The 17,192-nt window shown below is 39.2% G+C and overlaps 2 protein-coding genes across 4 annotated transcripts in view; both read right to left on the reverse strand.

Moving 5' to 3' along the window:
• Positions 1-244: 244 nt before the first annotated feature.
• LOC137047659 (zinc-alpha-2-glycoprotein-like) lies at positions 245-6,820 on the reverse strand. The gene is made up of 6 exons (XM_067425474.1): positions 6,366-6,820; positions 3,518-3,751; positions 3,170-3,436; positions 2,282-2,557; positions 1,979-2,104; positions 245-1,667 (listed from the first exon to the last, which is right to left on the reverse strand). The coding sequence occupies exons 1-6, from the start codon at positions 6,418-6,420 to the stop codon at positions 1,432-1,434; spliced, it is 1,194 nt and encodes a 397-aa protein (XP_067281575.1). The 5' UTR covers positions 6,421-6,820; the 3' UTR covers positions 245-1,431.
• A 2,766-nt stretch (positions 6,821-9,586) lies between these two features.
• LOC137047630 (patr class I histocompatibility antigen, B-2 alpha chain-like) overlaps positions 9,587-17,192 on the reverse strand; it is a 37,529-nt gene continuing 29,923 nt past the window's right edge. Inside the window, exons 4-8 of one of the 3 annotated variants that reach the window (XM_067425435.1) lie at positions 14,727-15,002; positions 13,911-14,033; positions 13,675-13,723; positions 12,575-12,651; positions 9,587-10,221 (exon numbers count right to left, since the gene is read on the reverse strand). In XM_067425435.1, the coding sequence (XP_067281536.1) occupies positions 12,597-12,651; positions 13,675-13,723; positions 13,911-14,033; positions 14,727-15,002 (503 nt within the window). In that variant the 3' untranslated portion in view covers positions 9,587-10,221; positions 12,575-12,596. The other 2 variants (XM_067425432.1, XM_067425434.1) reach the window with 2 other exon arrangements.

Consider the following 17,192-nt stretch of genomic DNA (forward strand, 5'->3'; position numbering starts at 1 on the left):
TTTAAATTGGTACAAGTTTTTTTTTACTTAAAAATGTAGAAGGAAGCAGCTCAATGTTTGTTGGTCTTTATTGTTCATTATACTGTATGTAACTTGCCAGCTCACTTCTTTCTAGCAGTTAAACCACACGGATTGCCAACATCTCATAGTTGTTTAGTAATTTTCTATTAAACACATGTTGCTGTGAGCTGAGAGAAATGTCTGATATCACTGAATATCTTTCACCATGTCCAATAACACACACTCACTCATTAGAGTTTATTTCTCAATATTGCACATTTAACACGTTGTCCAGACACATTTATAAAAGGCATTTGACTGACACTTTAGTCTCCACACACCATCTGTACATCTGATCAACACGTTCCCTCAAGACCTGATCATGATTAACAAATGCATCTCTAAAATGTTCCTGAGACAGCATAAGTTTATAGGTTACATCGCAGGGGCGTAAATCACGGGCTGAAGGCTATCCCCCATAAAAACCATGCAGTTTAATATCTAAATATCTTAATATCATAGTGTAAAATACTATAGGATGCAAGATAATGTAATAATTATAATATGACTGCGTTATGAACCGTTCTCATATTTGAACAACTATCGTTTTGTGTTGTTGGTCAGGTAAGATGACAGAGAAAAGAAAAAAGGACATTTGATCAAAATCAAATCTTTGTGGGACACATATCCTTACTTGGCTAGTTGTAAGGAGTAACTCTATAATAAAACACACACAGTCTCCTGACAGGACTCGATAAACTCAGCCTGTAGAGATTAACCATGACCTCTAAAGTTAGGCTGCATAACCACATTAATAACACGTACAGTAAATAAAGTATTGCAGTAGTAACCGGAGACGAGACTAGTGTAATAATTCAGGAAATACCTGTAAAATAACTGTTTTTGGTTCAATTAAATTAGGATATTTTACTTTCATTTCAAGGGTTTTGTTTTATTTGACCGGTTTATAATATAACTATATAATACAGTATTACACACAAATACAAATAAATACTATACAAAAAAAAAATGAATTACTGCAATTTGTCATTAATGTCATGTAACAGCTGAAGTCATAATAATTGAAAAAACTTTTTAATTTAGATATATTGTTTGTAATTTTAAAGATTACAACTTAAAGTAATTTAACTCTAAAAAATCTGTTATTTTCTGTAATTTATTTTACAAAATATTTTCATGATTTGTCACAACTTTTCTTTCTTTTGTCAAATCAACTTAGATAATTAATGTATTTCAGATATCATCATATTTAGAGTTTCTGTTGATTAAACCAATCTCCATTGTATCAAATTTTAAGGTGAGAGGTAACTTACTTTTTTAAACAATATTTTCTTACAGTGGCCTTTCCAATCTCCTAGTCTAATAGCGGCAAACATTGTACAATCATCCTTTTATGATTTACGCTTTTTTTCAGAGAAAAGAACAAAAACATTCTCTGCAAATTATGTACATAATACAGATATATGATACATACCTTATATAATCATATGACAATATATAAATTAGGCCTATAAACAAAAAAACAAAACTTAATATCAGATCGTAATCTGGGAATAAAAATCCGGATAAAGGTACGGAGTTCCTGGTCACTCTTGGTCCAGTCAACCTCCTGCTCAGTTGGATCATTTCGTATCTGATTCCTCCGCCTGAAACGACAACAGAGAATTATATTACATGTAACACACATTATATGTTCTCAATCCTTTAAAATATTGAAGTATGTAAAATATCTGATAAAGTGTCCTCTTTCATCGTAAAAAAAAATTATATGTCTTGCCGAACAGAGATGGAAACATAAGAAAAATGTATTTAAATCATTTAATTTCTACACCACAGACATCAGGGCCGGACACAGTCAAACTATCCCAGCTCAAGTATTTAAAAAATATCTAAGACAAGAATATTTAAAAGCACCAGATTTGACACACTAATGATCATGCTGAATGTTTGAACTCACCGTTTGACTCTTTCGTTTTGTTGATCCACCAACAAATGAGAAGTAGAAGTAGAAGTAGAAATGCAGCTGCTGCTCCTGTTATATAAAGCCAGAAAAGCTCTGCTTCACAGTCCAAACCTGCTCCATCTGCAGAAAACAGAGGCATTATGAGTGCTTTAATCAACATTATCACCTGTTGAGCTGAATCGAGGCTCTTTAACTGTATTTGTGTGAGACCAGAAACATCATCATCAATATGAGATGCAGAGACACCATCACTGAATAAAGATCATTCATATTCACTCATATTATGATCATATTTACCCCAGTCTACTGAAACTGGTTCTGTCAGACTGCTGTGATTGACCAGACAGTCAAAAGATCCCTCACGGTCTCTGTCGATCTTCACACTGGTTCTCATCTGAAAGGTTTGATCATGGTTTGGTCTGATTTCAGATGTTTGATCCTCAAGGATGTTTCTGTTCCTTCTGATGTCCATCTGAACATCTCTGGGGTAGAAACCAGTGGCCAGACACGTCAGAACCAGCTTATTCTGATCATCAGGAGCTTTACTCGGAAAGATGTGAACATCTGGAGAACCTGGAGCAGAAAATAATCATGCAATTAAGGAATTGCAAAATAATGACAAAGTGAATTAGCTGTTTAACCAAAGGTTTGACTTTATTATTCTGTTTAAGTTTTAACTTCGACATGTTAAGTGTCAAATCTGACAGCAAACATTATCTGATATATTAAGAACATTTCATGATTTTACCTCATAGACACACACACACACACACACACGTTTGTTTTTGTGAATTGTGGGGACATCCCATAGGCATAATGGTTTTTATACCGTATAAACCGTATTTTCTATCCCCTTACACTGCCCCTAAACCTACCAATCACACACACACACACACACACACACACACACACATATACAGTCCCTGCCCCTAAACCTACTTATCACAGGAAACATTCTGTATTTTTACTTTCTAAAAAAATTGATTTATAAGCCTTTTGAAAAGTGGGGCCATGGGTAATGTCCTCATATTTCACCCTCTCCTGTAATACCCGTGTCATACCCATGGCATTATACACACTTGTGTCCTCACACACACACACACACACACACACACACACACACACACACACACACACACACACACACACACAGGAGCTAATTAAAGTGATCTGATCAGAACTTACACAGTTTTGTGTTTTTAAACGTTGAGATCCAGTCAGTGCAGGTCTTGAGGAAATCTTTGATGACATGGTTTCGTCCAGTGTGAAGATCCCATTCCTCTTTGGTTCTTTTGGCTTTGGGGCTTTTATCAATCCACTGCTCAGTGTCAGAATTAAAGGATATAAGATCCTCTCCATCAAATCCATATTCATCAAAGACAGTCAGATTCACTGATCCATCAGGAAGTTTCTCCAGTTCACAGCCAATTATTCTCTGAAGAACATGAAGCTCTACAATCACAGAACAACACTCATGAGAAACGTACAGTAAATATAATGTGCTCATTAATAAGAGTAAAGCATGAATCTCACCAGAACACTGTGAGTCTGTGCAGTCTGACAGAGTCCTGATCTGATGAATGAACCAGTCTCTGTGATCAGGAGGATCTGGAGGAGCTTCAGTCCAGTCTTCAGCCCCAATCCAGACTCTTTCTTCATTACTGTAGTGTGAGATCCGTCTGTCGTCACACACACACACAGCACTGAACTCTGGAAATGTGCCTGTTTTTGTCAAAGCTGTAAACATGTAATGTAGGAAGTATCTCTCTGAGGAACACAATAAACACACACAATGTTGTAAAACATGTAAAACGACTGACACATGTGAATAAAACTAACGTAAAACAAATATTGTATAATATTCATAGTATTGTAACATGACCATGGGCGTCGGAACCATTGTGTGTGTGTGGGACAAGACCCACCCACTCTTTAACACCAATGATATTGGACCCACTCACTTTTATCATCTCTAAGCACGTCTGCTTACCTGCTAACCGAGAAACGTATTAAGAAACGTATTATTAAACACATGTTAAACGCTTTATTTCCCCTTTTCTAATATTATCTATTGTTTTATTGAAAATAAATACCTTTCCGATCTGATATGTGATGGGGAAAGCGAGTGTGGCAAAAGCCGGATTCGATCCTGTGCTTGCGATATGCGTCAAACGCATATCGCAGTGCTATGCGTCTTACGCCCGTTTCACACATACTCCGTCTGCAGTGCGTGTGCGTTGCGTATTTTTTTCCGTACCCATGTTAACGGATGACAGCGTTCACACTGCACGCGGATGCAGTCCGTCAGTCCGTTCCAGGAGCGTTGCGTCTGCAGCAGTGCACGGATCGTTTTCGTACCGAGTCTATTTTTTGCTGCGCTGCGCTGCGTTGCGTTGCTGCATTAAAGTGATAGAACATTTTTCGCATTAAAATAAACATGTACTGACGCGAAAATCTAGTAATTTCAACACGGATGCATATCATTTAAAATATACTCTTGTTTCAAAGTCAACACATGGCTTTTTTTCTCAAGTAAAGCAACAAAACGACACCTTACCTGGCATTGAGGTAAAAAAAATGTGCCATAATGGAGCGCACTCGTACTTTCTTGGAGGTGAAATGCAAAGTTATTTTTGACCTGCAGGATTTATTTTAAAAGGGTGTAAAAACGAAAGAAAAGACGAGAGTCGGCTGTTTTTGAATAGACTATTCTAAGTTTCTAATTTAAAATGTTTATGATTTTAGGCTATAACCTATGTTTAAATGTTTTGCCTTTTGTGTGAGCTAAATCTAAAGTATATTTATATATAAATATGAATTAATGAATTGAAAAAATGTTGTTTAAATGTAGGCTTGTAGCCTACGTTATCCTGTCTACTCAGAAAGATTAAACAAAGAGAATTGCAATTCTGATGAGCCATGATCAGTAACAACTGGATTTTAAATAAAAAATCATTAATAAATGCTGTGTTTGTGGTATGTAAAAGCGGATCAGTTGCGGCCTGCAAACGCAGCATATGTGAAAGGACTACAGGGTGTGGGGCTCCTGCAACGCACACGCAACGCAACACGCACCGCACACGCACTGCAGACGGAGTATGTGTGAAACGGGCGTAACGGATGACAGCTTTCACACTGCACGCGGATGCGGTCCGTCAGTCCTTTCCAGGAGCGTTGCGTCTGCAGCAGTGCACGGATCGTTTTCGTACCGAGTCTATTTTTTTGCTGCGCTGCGTTGCGTTGCTGCATTAAAGTGATAGAACATTGTTCGCATTAAAATAAACATGTACTGACGCGAAAATCTAGTAATTTCAACACGGATGCATATCATTTAAAATATACTCTTGTTTCAAAGTCAACACATGGCTTTTTTCTCAAGTAAAACAACAAAACGACACCTTACCTGGCATTTAGGTAAAAAATGTGCCATAATGGAGAGCACTCGTACTTTCTTGGAGGTGAAATGCAAAGTTATTTTGACCTGCAGGATTTCTTTTCAAAGGGTTTAAAAACGAAAGAAAAGACGAGAGTCGGCTGTTTTTGAATAGCCTATTCTAAGTTTCTAATTTAAAATGTTTATGATTTTAGGCTATAACCTATGTTTAAATGTTTTGCCACTTGTGTGAGCTAAATCTAAAGTATATTTATATATAAATATGAATTAATGAATTGAAAAAATGTTGTTTAAATGTAGTAGGCTATGTAACCTGACTTCTAAGAGGATTGGAATTCTGACGAGGCATGTTCAGTAAAAACTTTTGGATTTTAAAAAATCATTAATAAATGCTGTGTTTGTGGTGTGCAACAGCGGATCAGTTGCGGACTGCAAACGCAGCATATGTGAAAACACTACAGGGTGTGGGGCTCCTGCAACGCAACACGCACCGCACACGCACTGCAGACGGAGTATGTGTGAAACGGGCGTTACCCCTACTCTATAGGTAATTAATTAAGTGATTTCTGTAATTTTGTCTGGCCCAATCAATCGTTTAGTAAACGGCACTTTTTCTGTCTGGATACGGAGAATAAAAAACATGCAACTTATTCATTATCATTCTCTGTGAAACTGTTGATTTCTATGGCAGTTAAATGAATATAGCCTTTTTATTAGACTATTGGTATTAACTGGTTTGAGGTCTTTTTTGGTATAGGAAAGGGATATGGCCGTTTTAGGCACCATAATGCAGGAAATCACATCTATGAAATAATTTTTTTTTCTGGGGGATAACCGCCAGACCCCCCGCAAAACAATTTCCCCACCTATCATTTTTTGTCGCTACTGACCCATCCACTTTTTATTTGCTTCCGACGCCCATGAACATGACTATGATTAAGGTTATTTTTCTATCAATTGTCTGAAATTACCAAACCGTGTTCTTACCTTGCAGCGCATCGCTAAATGAAGAGTGAAACAACACAAAAATGAGCAAAAACATTCCTATGTCTATAGACAATGTTTCAAAACTAAACCTACATCAACCATTTTTGTCCATCATTTTTCAGACGAGCGTGAATACTGGTGAACACACATTAAACTGAAAGGCAATCTCTTCTTTTCCGGGTTGTTTTGAGCGCTTTGCTGCCCTTCAGAGGCTGTTGATGGAAGAACACTTTCGTTTTCAGTCCAGTAAAGCACCTCGAAGGCAACCCTAGGTTTTCTAACGGTTGTTAGCCAAAACGGCTAATACTAGCGCTCGGGCCGTTTTTTTTTTTTGATGTCAATAAGAGGCTTACAATGATGAATAAACTGCTTTTGTGAGGAAAAGCGGCAACCCTTTACAATAACTAATCATGTACTAATACCTGAAAAAATTACTTTAACATGAACTCATGAGTAACGTTAGTGAAGATATAAACTGATGAACCAATGAAAAGCTAGACAGATGGCAGTCCCTACTACGTGTTAGGTTTGATAATAATGCATTTATAAAAATCCAGGGTCAACCTCCGTAAGAAGGAATAAGTACTCTTTGAATTAAACATGTGATTTAACTGTATAATTGAAACTAATACCTTCTGCAGCTTTGATATAGGCAGGATCAGAAAGGCACAGGATTGATCCAAATTACACATCAGTCTAGTAAAATGTGGAAAATATACTATCACTATCAGTTCAATTTGATCTTTCGAGTCTTCTGATTTTTAAGTTTAGGTAGGCATACCTACAGTAGGCTATGTGGTTTGTTTCTGGCCTAACTTTTTGCCACACCTGCCAATGGTGACTTGAGAAAAATTTACCGGCCATAAATATTTTTTACTGTCCATAAAAAAAAAAAAAAAAAACAGACAATAATGACAGTTAATAGAGCAGTGAAAATTCACAATTTCTGTATTCCAATTTTGTTGTGACAGCTAAAATGATTAGCATAATTATAAATTGAAAACATTATTAAAGTAAACAGTCAAGACTCAGACTCCACTTTCTTGTCCCATTTATTGAAACTACAGTTGCAGCAAATTATAATCCAACACAGTAAGGCAACCACAAAAATATTCTAATTTCTAAAATATTTGTTTTAATAGTAATAAAATCTTTGTTGAGCCCCTTTACAAACAGCCAAACATTGGCTTGGAAACTCAACTTATTTTCAATAACCACCCCAGTTTTTGAGTGTCAACAATCTCAATGTCCTGAACGTTTACTGTTGTCATCAGAGGGCTGGGTGATGACTTCTTATAATCAATCATGTCATGTCAATCATATGTTTTATTAACTTTGAGCTGAAGAGAAAATTGATCACAGCATGACATCAGGATAGCTGTTCTCATATACTCTGACAATCATTGGCATACATGATAAACAAAAACCAGTGTGACAATACTGAAAGTCAGAATGAACACAATAGCATTGTTTTTTGGCTTTTCCAAGTGTCTAACCAGACAATTTACCCAAGTAAATGAATCATCCTCGACACCCCTAGCCCTGTTTAAATGCAAACTGCAAATGATCAAGACGATCTCTGGACTGCTGTAAAATAGATTAATTAACTACTTTCTCAAACTTTAAATAAAATGGGTTCAGCTCATCTGCACACTTTCTACAGAATTAAATCCATTGAGGTTAATATCCCTTTATTATTACACGGCTCTGTGAAATACTTGATTCTGATTGGTCAATCGCGCATTCCAGCGGTGTGTTATTTCCAGATAACACCCGCTCATCCGGGTACTACGAGTTATCTTGACCGGTTCTACTTCTGTGCTTAACGCTGGCGCCATCTTGTGGCTTAAACAGCCGTGGGTTACAATGGAAGACTTCAAGGCAGGTTTCCTTTATAAAGTTTTAAATATGGATATTTTTCTTACACAAACGCATCGATTGGAATCAGAAGGCTCTATTAACCCATCGGAGGCGTGTGGAGCACGTTATTTGACGAACAGCTGCATTTTTTATGGACTTCAAAAACAGCTCCAACTACTGCTGGGATTAACGTTAGCCTGGACTTTTTAAATATAACTCTGATTGTATTTGTCTGACAGAAGAATGTCATAAACACCTATAATGACCTGAGGGTGAGTAAATCATAGGCTTGGTTTCATTTTTGGGTGAACTAACCCTTTCAGCATTCATTTTCAACATTTAGCAGCAATAGATAAAGGCTTAAACCAGGTTGGAGCTGTTTTTCTGCACTGAAGCTTTGCGGAAGAGCTAATAAAATATTTAATCTCAAGACAATATTTTGTGTCTAATTTATTTGAGACTAGTAGCCGTGTAATAAGCGGGATAATGTCCACCCAGCCGGTTGTTATCGCAGAATAAACCCCTTCAGAGTGATGCTCCGCTTCGCCTCGGGGTCCTGATCACTCTGGAGGGGTTTATTCTGCGATAACAACCGGCTGGGTGGACATTATCCCTTACTTAACAGCTAGCCATTACCTTCATACCTTAAAGGGTTACTTCAGCGATTAGCATATGGCTTTGTATCAGTAGAAACCAAGCGGCAACCTCCCGCGATCTCTCTTGAAGCCAATACAGAAGTAATGTAAACTGCAATTCCTCAACTGGCCACTAGAGCGGCTCCAGAAGGAGCAGAATCTCATTGAGCCCCATGTTAAAATTCTCAACTTTAAAGCAGAAAAAAACATGTTTACAGCCTGGTACAAATTGTGGTTTTGGCTTATAAGGCTAATTTTGATCTTCATGACAACTCTGAGGGGGGTGAATTTTTTTATAACTCATTCGTTTACGTTATAAAAAAGCCTTAAGGTTCTGCATAATTAAGGGCGTGGTTACAAGTGGATAGCCATTTATCCGCCGTCTATAGTTACTGTGTCACCTCAGCTCCGCGCACATCCCGCCTTTTTGCCCATTTTCTGTTATGCGGGAGTGACACGCGATGACTCGCTCACAAGATGGCAACGCCCAGCTCGTCCATACTTTAAGCTTCAGAACGGCTTATCAGAATCCTATGGGTGACGTCACGGATACTACGTCCATATTTTTTTACAGTCTATGGTAGAAACCCTGGAGTATATTAAAATTATTGTGCTTTCCCCCCTCATATCCCCCTGAGACGAGATTTATGCATTTTATTTCTGGAAAAATTCCTCCTGTGACGCAAATTGACAATATTTGCATCATATGTCAATATGATGATCAGTCTTTTGTCTGTATGCACTTCCTGAGCAACATTGTCAGAGTGATCACATTTGCATCTATTCGTCTGATTGGTACTGTTATGCTGATAGGATTAGGACTGGTGACATGGAAATGTATGAGGTGTGTCCCTTTTACCTAAACAACATGTGCATTCCTTTGTTTAGATTGTCTCCTCCTCTACTGTGTAAATCCCTCCCCCTGAAATGTGGATCAATTACAATGTATACTGTTTAGAATTAGACTTGGACGACTGCAGCCACAGACGGCACGTGTGTTTCTCAATAAAGAGGAACGCCTGCCCGAAAGATATACCCAAGCTCTCCTGGTCTTCACTTCTGATAAGTCTCATACAACAGGTTTAAATGCATCATAGGTCTAAAAACACTTTCATTTTCTCATAATATCCATTACATATCACCACAATGTTCAGTGAATCAGTGACTGACTTTTTGGAAGAATCGGCCTCTCTAAATCCCTCCTTTCGCAGAGATACTCTGTCCTGATTGGTCAGTTGGTCCAGTCTGTTGTAATTGGTCTACTCGGATTGGTCAGGAAGAAGCATAAACTTCAGCGAGTCCAGGATAATTTAAAACCCCTGATGTTTCATTGCATTTCCTGATTCATCATGTCCATTTGCCTGAAACAACAACAGAGAACAATATTGTCAAACACATAACAAATATTAAAGCTGCAGTAGGGAGTTTTTAGAAAACTTTGACTTGGCCTGAAAATTTGAACAAGCACAAACTCACAGGTCACCCCTCCACCGCTCCTCCATTACAACGGAGCCTGCCGTTATGGCACAACGTAAACAGTTATGGCATATTCACTGGTACGGACTAAACATCAACAGTATGATTTACATTCACTATGGTCTGCCCATACTTTGAGTACAAACTTGGTCCTCAAATATTATGTATTTTGCAATACGTGTAATGTAACTATATCCCTTTAAGTAACAAATAGCTATAGTAAGATAATATAATGGTAACTAATGTTACAGTATGCAAGTAATTATTCTATTGATATTTAATGCCAAATAAGTTTTGCTAGTACATTTGTAACGCAGTTCGTTGATGGGAAGGAAGGAGGCGGGAACCGGCGAACGTTCAAAAACATTTATTCAAAATAAATAAACAAACCGAAAGTAAAACCGTGGGCAGCCCCTCACGGACGACTGCCCACAAACACATACTAACACGTAAAACAAAACATAACATAATCTCCAGGCCTGGTCCTCTCTCGTCTTCCGCAGCCCTTGCTCCTCCTTATATGCTCCCGCCACATGGCTGCGAGACGAGACCGGTGTGCCACGCAGCTGGCACTCGTGAACATTAATCACCGGCCCGCTCTCGCGGTCCCTCGCCCCGCTGCCTGTCACACCACAACATTATTTCAGCAACATGACAAGCCAGTGCATTAGTAGGTTTCAATAGTTGCTTTGCACAGTGTGTGAGATTTTATCTGTATGTTATGCGGCTAGAGGTTTGACACTAGAGTCAACTGGCTCTTACGAGGAATTCACACCCACAGCGACTTCGAGGAATGAAACAAATCAATCAGGGATACGTTACTTACTTGTCAAGCAGAAATCTAACTCTGAATCGGTTTTTAATCCTTTCAGGACACGTAACCCTCTCCACCTCGGAAAAGCCGCTCCGGGCTCTAATTCTTTCTTTTTGTCTAATTTTATCAACTAGGCCTGTCACGATAACAAATTTTGCTGGATGATAAATTGGCCAAGAAATTATTGCGACAAGCGAAAATATTGTCGTTCTGAGACCATTTTCATCTAAAATAATGATAATGGCATAATAATGCAGGTACACCTTTACAAAGATCAATAAACTTTCATTTCTAAAGACTATTTAACACTGAAAATGGAATAATAATTTTTTTTTTAATAAAAACATTTAAAATGACCACAATAAATGAACAAAACAACCAAAAACAATAAAAGCATAGACTGTCAGTCTGTTTAAAAATGCATTTAAATAAATACCAAAAACAATAAATCAAATGGATGAAAACTGCAGCGGGTGATTGTGTTTTAGGAGCATATTAGGGGCGGCACGGTTCACAAAACCGGTTCGGTTCGTATCGCGGTTTTAGGCTCATGGTTTTCCGGTCTGTACGGTTCTTGTTGTTTTTTTTTCTTTTAATCCAGAAATGTACTTCAGCATATGATATATTAATTATCCACAATTCAGGATACACTATTAAAAAAAATGGTTATATCATAGCCTAATCATGCACAAACTGAACTTGACCATCTCTGAGGAAAGGGATATTTTGATACGGCGAGAGAGAAGACATTGATGACATGCTTTTCATTTATTTGGCAAAAGGAGAATGTGTGTTGCTATCTCTACAGGAACAGATGTGCAGTTTTAGCACACAAAGATTGAACTGAAGTATTAACTTGCGTTTATCAAACTTCAGTGTAGCTTTAAGACTCATTTATACACGACGCGTCCGCTTGAGCGCTGAGGGTGTGCGCGGCAAAAATGACGTAGATGCGGAGAGCGCGAGACACCATTTCGCTGGCCGTTGTGCACGTCAAATTTCGTAACTTTGTGTGCGGCTCCACGACCGAAGAGCCACGAGCTCTAGACGAATCTGCTGGCCGAGAATGACGTCTCATCACGCCGCACCCGGTCAGCACGTTGAGTATACACACCTCCCCAAACGGACGAGGCGCGCACAGTCAACTAGAGAGAGACGAGGAAAACCAAAAAGCATGCAAATGGCAATTATCGTGGCCGGAAAAATTATCGAGCTCATTTTTTTCTTCTTCGTGCGAAGAAAACATCAACATCAACATCATTTGTCTTTTTCCGTTTACTCGTCATTATTTTATAAACAGTTGCCACTCGAGGAATTGGTCGTTTGGATTGTTTGTCCGCCATAAACAAAGCTGCGGTACACCGGTAATCTTGTGGTAATTTAAACTCCTGTACGTGCTGTGCATGAGAGGGGGTTGTGATCACCGTGAGCTTGATTGAGGCCCTGCTAAGACACTTCTTCCGGCTCTGATTGTTTGTTTCTTGCTAGGAGTGGTGTATTTCTGCAAATGGCAAAAGGACCACTGTCAGTGACAGGTTTAATAATGACAACATAATGACAGGTTTAACAAATATGTAAAAAATACATTTTTAAAATTTCCTGAAGAAACTGTCAATTATGAAATATCTGAATCATCATATTTTAACTGATCCTAAAGAAACATAATAAACAAGGAATTTAATCAAATAAAACTTAATCATTAAATTAGAAGTGACCAAGTCTGCAGTCTCCCTCTCATTTACTGAAGCTTTCGCGCCTCGATCGCCCCCCGGTGGCCGGTCCCAGTATAGCCGCCCCTCTGTGATTTCTAATGGACGCGAGGCAAACTAAATAATAAAATTACACTTCAAAAATGTTTTCCCCAAAGTTAGTTTATGTCACTGAAGGCAGTTATCATCACGATGATTTCATTTCAGGTGTTCGTTTTAGAAATAAGTTTAGTTTGAGTTAGTTATTTGATGCTATAAAAACGGGGGGGGGGGGGGGGGGGGTGACGTCATGATTGACAGCTGAGACTGACGGCTTCTCTGAGTGAAGTTGTCACTGAGGCACTAACAGACTTTTTGGGGGATTTTTGGGAGCAGATTGGAGCTTTAGCTTTAATTTCTACATTTCCATAACTGTTTATTTCACACCAACATTATTAATTGTTCTGCATCTGCGAGAGTGTGGGCGGGCTTTTGATATCGCAGCTGTACTTCCTGCTCTACTTCCTGCGCTCTACTGCGCAACTCCGGTCCCGAAATCGCTACTGCGCAGACTCGGTCCCAAGATGTCCGCGCCGCGCAGGCCGCCTGAAAGCTTCAAATCTGCCAAGCGGAAACGGATGATGTCGAGTCGTCCATATTTTTTTACGGTCTATGGAAGTGACCCATAAACAGAAAAGAAAACTAGCACTCTCCTAGGAATCTAGAAAGGTACTCTCTTCAGATTGAACGAAAGTGGAAAACATTTGATTTCTAATCAGAGCCCATAAACCAGTGGTTCTCTGCACAAACAAAGACAATACATGTGATGTTGATACCTGTGTGGAGAAGAGGATAACTCGTTTCCGTCTTCAGCTTCTTGAAGTCCTGTTTTTGTTGTTGTTGCAAATACAGAATTGAATGCATGTTAATACATAAATGTTCTTTCATATTTAGTTCACATATTTCTATTTGTTACAATGTATGTAGAAAAAAATTGTTCATACATTTTCAAATATATTCATAACAAAGCTGTTTACAACAACAGATTTAAAGCAGCATGTGCATAACTCACCTTCTGTTTTTTTTTTGTAGAAGTAAACAATCACAGCGAGAGCGAGAACTAGAACTAGAGCTGCTACGGATCCTGCTATAACAGGCCATTGAGATTCTCTCTCACAGTCTATACATGATCCATCTGCAGAATGAAAAGAGAAAAAAAAAAACATTTTACAAACATTTGCAATAGCTACAGACCTCCAAACTTCTGTGTCCTTCAGATGAGCTCAAGAACAGCGTAGAGAGCTTCATGGAATGGGTTACCATGGCCGAGCAGCTTATCCAAGCCTTACATCACCAAGAGCAATGCAAAGCGTGGGATGCAGTGGAGTAAAGCAGCCGCCACTGGACTCTAGAGCAGTGAGACGTGTTCTCTGAGCGACCAATCACGCTTCAGTCTGACAATCCAATGGACGAGTCTGGGTTTGGCAGTTGCCAGGAGAACGGGACTTCCCTGACTGCATTGTGCCAAGTGTAACGTTTGGTGGAGGGGGGATTATGGTCTATGGTTGTTTTTCAGGGGTTGGGCTTGGCCCCTTAGTTCCAGTGAAAGGAACTCTTAATGCTTCAGCATACCAAAATATTTTGGACAATTTCATGCTCCCAACTTTGTGGAATAGTTTGGCGACGGCCCCTTCCTGCCCCAACATGACTGAGCACCACTGGACTCTAGAGCAGTGAGACGTGTTCTCTCGGGCGACCAATCCCGCTTCTCTGTCTGCCAAACCATGGATGAGTCTGGGTTTGGTGGTTGCAGGAGAACGGTACTTACCTGACTGCATTGTGCAAAGTGTACAAATATGTGAGTGACTGAAGTAATGCCGATATTTACCCCATTTAGCTAAAGCTGGTTCTCTCAGACTGCTGTGAATGACCAGACAGTCATAAGATCCTTTATGGTTTCTGTCGATCTTCACACTGGTTCTCATCTGAAAGGTTTGATCATCGTTTGGTCTGAGTTCAGATGTTTGATCCTCAAGTTTAGTTCTGCTCAATCTGATCTCCATCTGAACATCTCTGGGGCAGAAACCAGTGGCCAGACACGTCAGAACCAGCTTATTCTGATCATCAGGAGCTTTACATGCAAACATGTGAACATCTGGAGAACCTGGCGAAGAAAATAATGGAATTCTTAAAAAAATAAATCATAATCAGTGTTGCACAGAAGAAAGAAAGCCTTGCAGACTTGGAACAACATGAGGGTGAGTAAATGACAAAGAAACAAGTTACTCTCCACATTTATCAACGTTGCACTAAGGAATATGAAATGTCTGTTTTTTATAATACAAACACAAATAACTGTAGAGAAAACAATTGCATTTGAGCAAAACAATAAGGGTTAGTTCACCCAAAAATGTAAATTCTGTTCTCTCCCTCGTATCGTTCCAAACCCATAAGACCTTGGTTCATCTTCAGACACAAATGATATAAAATGAAATCCGCAAATGACACCTTCAAGCCCCAGAAAGATAGTAAAGACATAATTAAAGTAGTCCACGTGACTCCAGTGGTTTAATTTATGAGGCATCACGAGTAGAGGTGTCCATGGTTAACCGATTGACCGATTAACCGTTAAAAATTGAGTAACCGAGTGAAACATTTTGCTCGGTTAAGTGGCGTCAATAACGTGCTTTGAATTTAGTTGTAATATATGTTTGCACCCCTAGAGACCGCCAGAGCGCTCCCAGACATTTGTAATATCCACAAGAAGAAGTCATGACCAGCTTTCTAAGCGGGCAAAGAAAGCGTGGGAGCACTTTAAAAATGAGAGTGACGGGGCAAAATGGAAGTATTGCAATGCAGTGCTTATCGCATTTTTCAGGCTATAAGTCGCTCCGGAGTATAAATCGCATCAGTCAAAAAATGCGTCATGAAGAGGAAAATAACATAAGTCGCACTGGACTAAAAGTCGCATTAGGGCAGAAGTAACGCGGGAGCCGCGTGCGCTGTGCGTAACGGATCAGAAGAAAGAAAGTTTGAAGTGAGAAACTTGTGAATGACTAGAGAAAAGCAGACGTTACTTTAACTGTAATGAAGAAAACAAAAAAAGCTAATCGCGGACTGAAAGCAAGATGGCCAGAGCTGAAGGGACGAGTCCACAGATGCTTGAACTCTCTGCCGGGAGAGGCTCAGCCGCGCGAGTCAAACGCTGTGTCTGTGTGAATCATTCTCGGCTGCATATTTTACTACATGCTCTAATCATGCAGGCGCCCTCGCAGCCACTCGCATTGCTCGTGAACTGGAGCGCATCTCATCCTAATTTAATGAAACTCAGCGTAGGCCTCGCAGACATGAAATAGATCTTAAGAAAGCTTGAAATGTCTTTTAACAGTTTAAAATGAAAAGAAATAGGCTACTCTCTGTTTATGTAATGCATGATGTGCATTTCTCTCTATAGGCGCGTTCACTACGGAGATGGTGGTCGTCAAATTAATAAACTAATAATAACCCTGACGCACACTATGGTTAACCGAGTATTAACCGCTAAGGGCCTCGGTTAACGGTTAATGAAAACCTTGAAAACGTGCAGCCCTAATCACGAGTGCTTTGTTTGTGTCTAAAAACTGAATTTACTACTTTATTTACAATATATTAAAGAGGGTCTAATGCTATTTCATGCATTCTGACTTATTTACACTGTTAAAGAGCTGATTCTAGTGCTAACATGGCTAACCTTTCACAAAACAAGTTGGACGTATGACGGAGTATTTCTGTGGCAAATCAACCAGAGCGAGAGCAAGAGTGCGTCCATCAACGAGCTTTGTTCGGGGTACAGGAGCCGTCGGCAGCGCTGCCCTTTTGTTTTTAGACCACGTGTGTGTGTGTTTGTGTGTCTTTAGCTCCGCCCACTACACGCCTCCGCAAGCTCGGCTGTTTTCAGAAAGAATTGGTTCAGCGTAGTCTTTTATAAATATGATTAACTAAATACTCTTGACAGATATAAAGGATGCGATACTCTATTGGTACTAGGGATGCCACAATACTCAATATAATATTGAACCGTTCGGTACGGCATTCAAGGTTCAATACGTGCTGGTGAATTGCGTTTTGCATTTAATTAATTATTTCCCTCCGTTTGAAATATTCCTCTCAGTTTATTTCGGCTCTGTTTGAGTGTGCCTGTGGGTCTACGCACTGATATGAGCAAATATCCAATCATATGTACTAAAGTTAAGGGGTGTTTACCCGCATTTTAAAGCCTTGCCGGTTAAACATTTCATTTGTGTGTATGCATGCGAATGAAATGTTTAACCAGCAAGGCACGGACTATTCAATGCATGCACTGTTTTGCACTGAG

Source organism: Pseudorasbora parva, chromosome 19 (assembly GCF_024679245.1).
Source record: "Pseudorasbora parva isolate DD20220531a chromosome 19, ASM2467924v1, whole genome shotgun sequence".
Taxonomy (NCBI): Eukaryota; Metazoa; Chordata; class Actinopteri; order Cypriniformes; family Gobionidae; genus Pseudorasbora; species Pseudorasbora parva.

Excerpts from the sequence above, each read along its gene's own strand:
- LOC137047659 (XM_067425474.1), bottom strand. The coding sequence starts at position 6,420 with ATGTTTTTGCTCATTTTTGTGTTGTTTCACTCTTCATTTAGCGATGCG. Across the intron at positions 3,752-6,365 it reads ATTTAGCGATGCGCTGCAAG|AGAGATACTTCCTACATTAC; the intron begins GTAAGAACACGG and ends TGTGTTCCTCAG. Across the intron at positions 1,668-1,978 it reads CAAAACGAAAGAGTCAAACG|GCGGAGGAATCAGATACGAA; the intron begins GTGAGTTCAAAC and ends TTGTCGTTTCAG.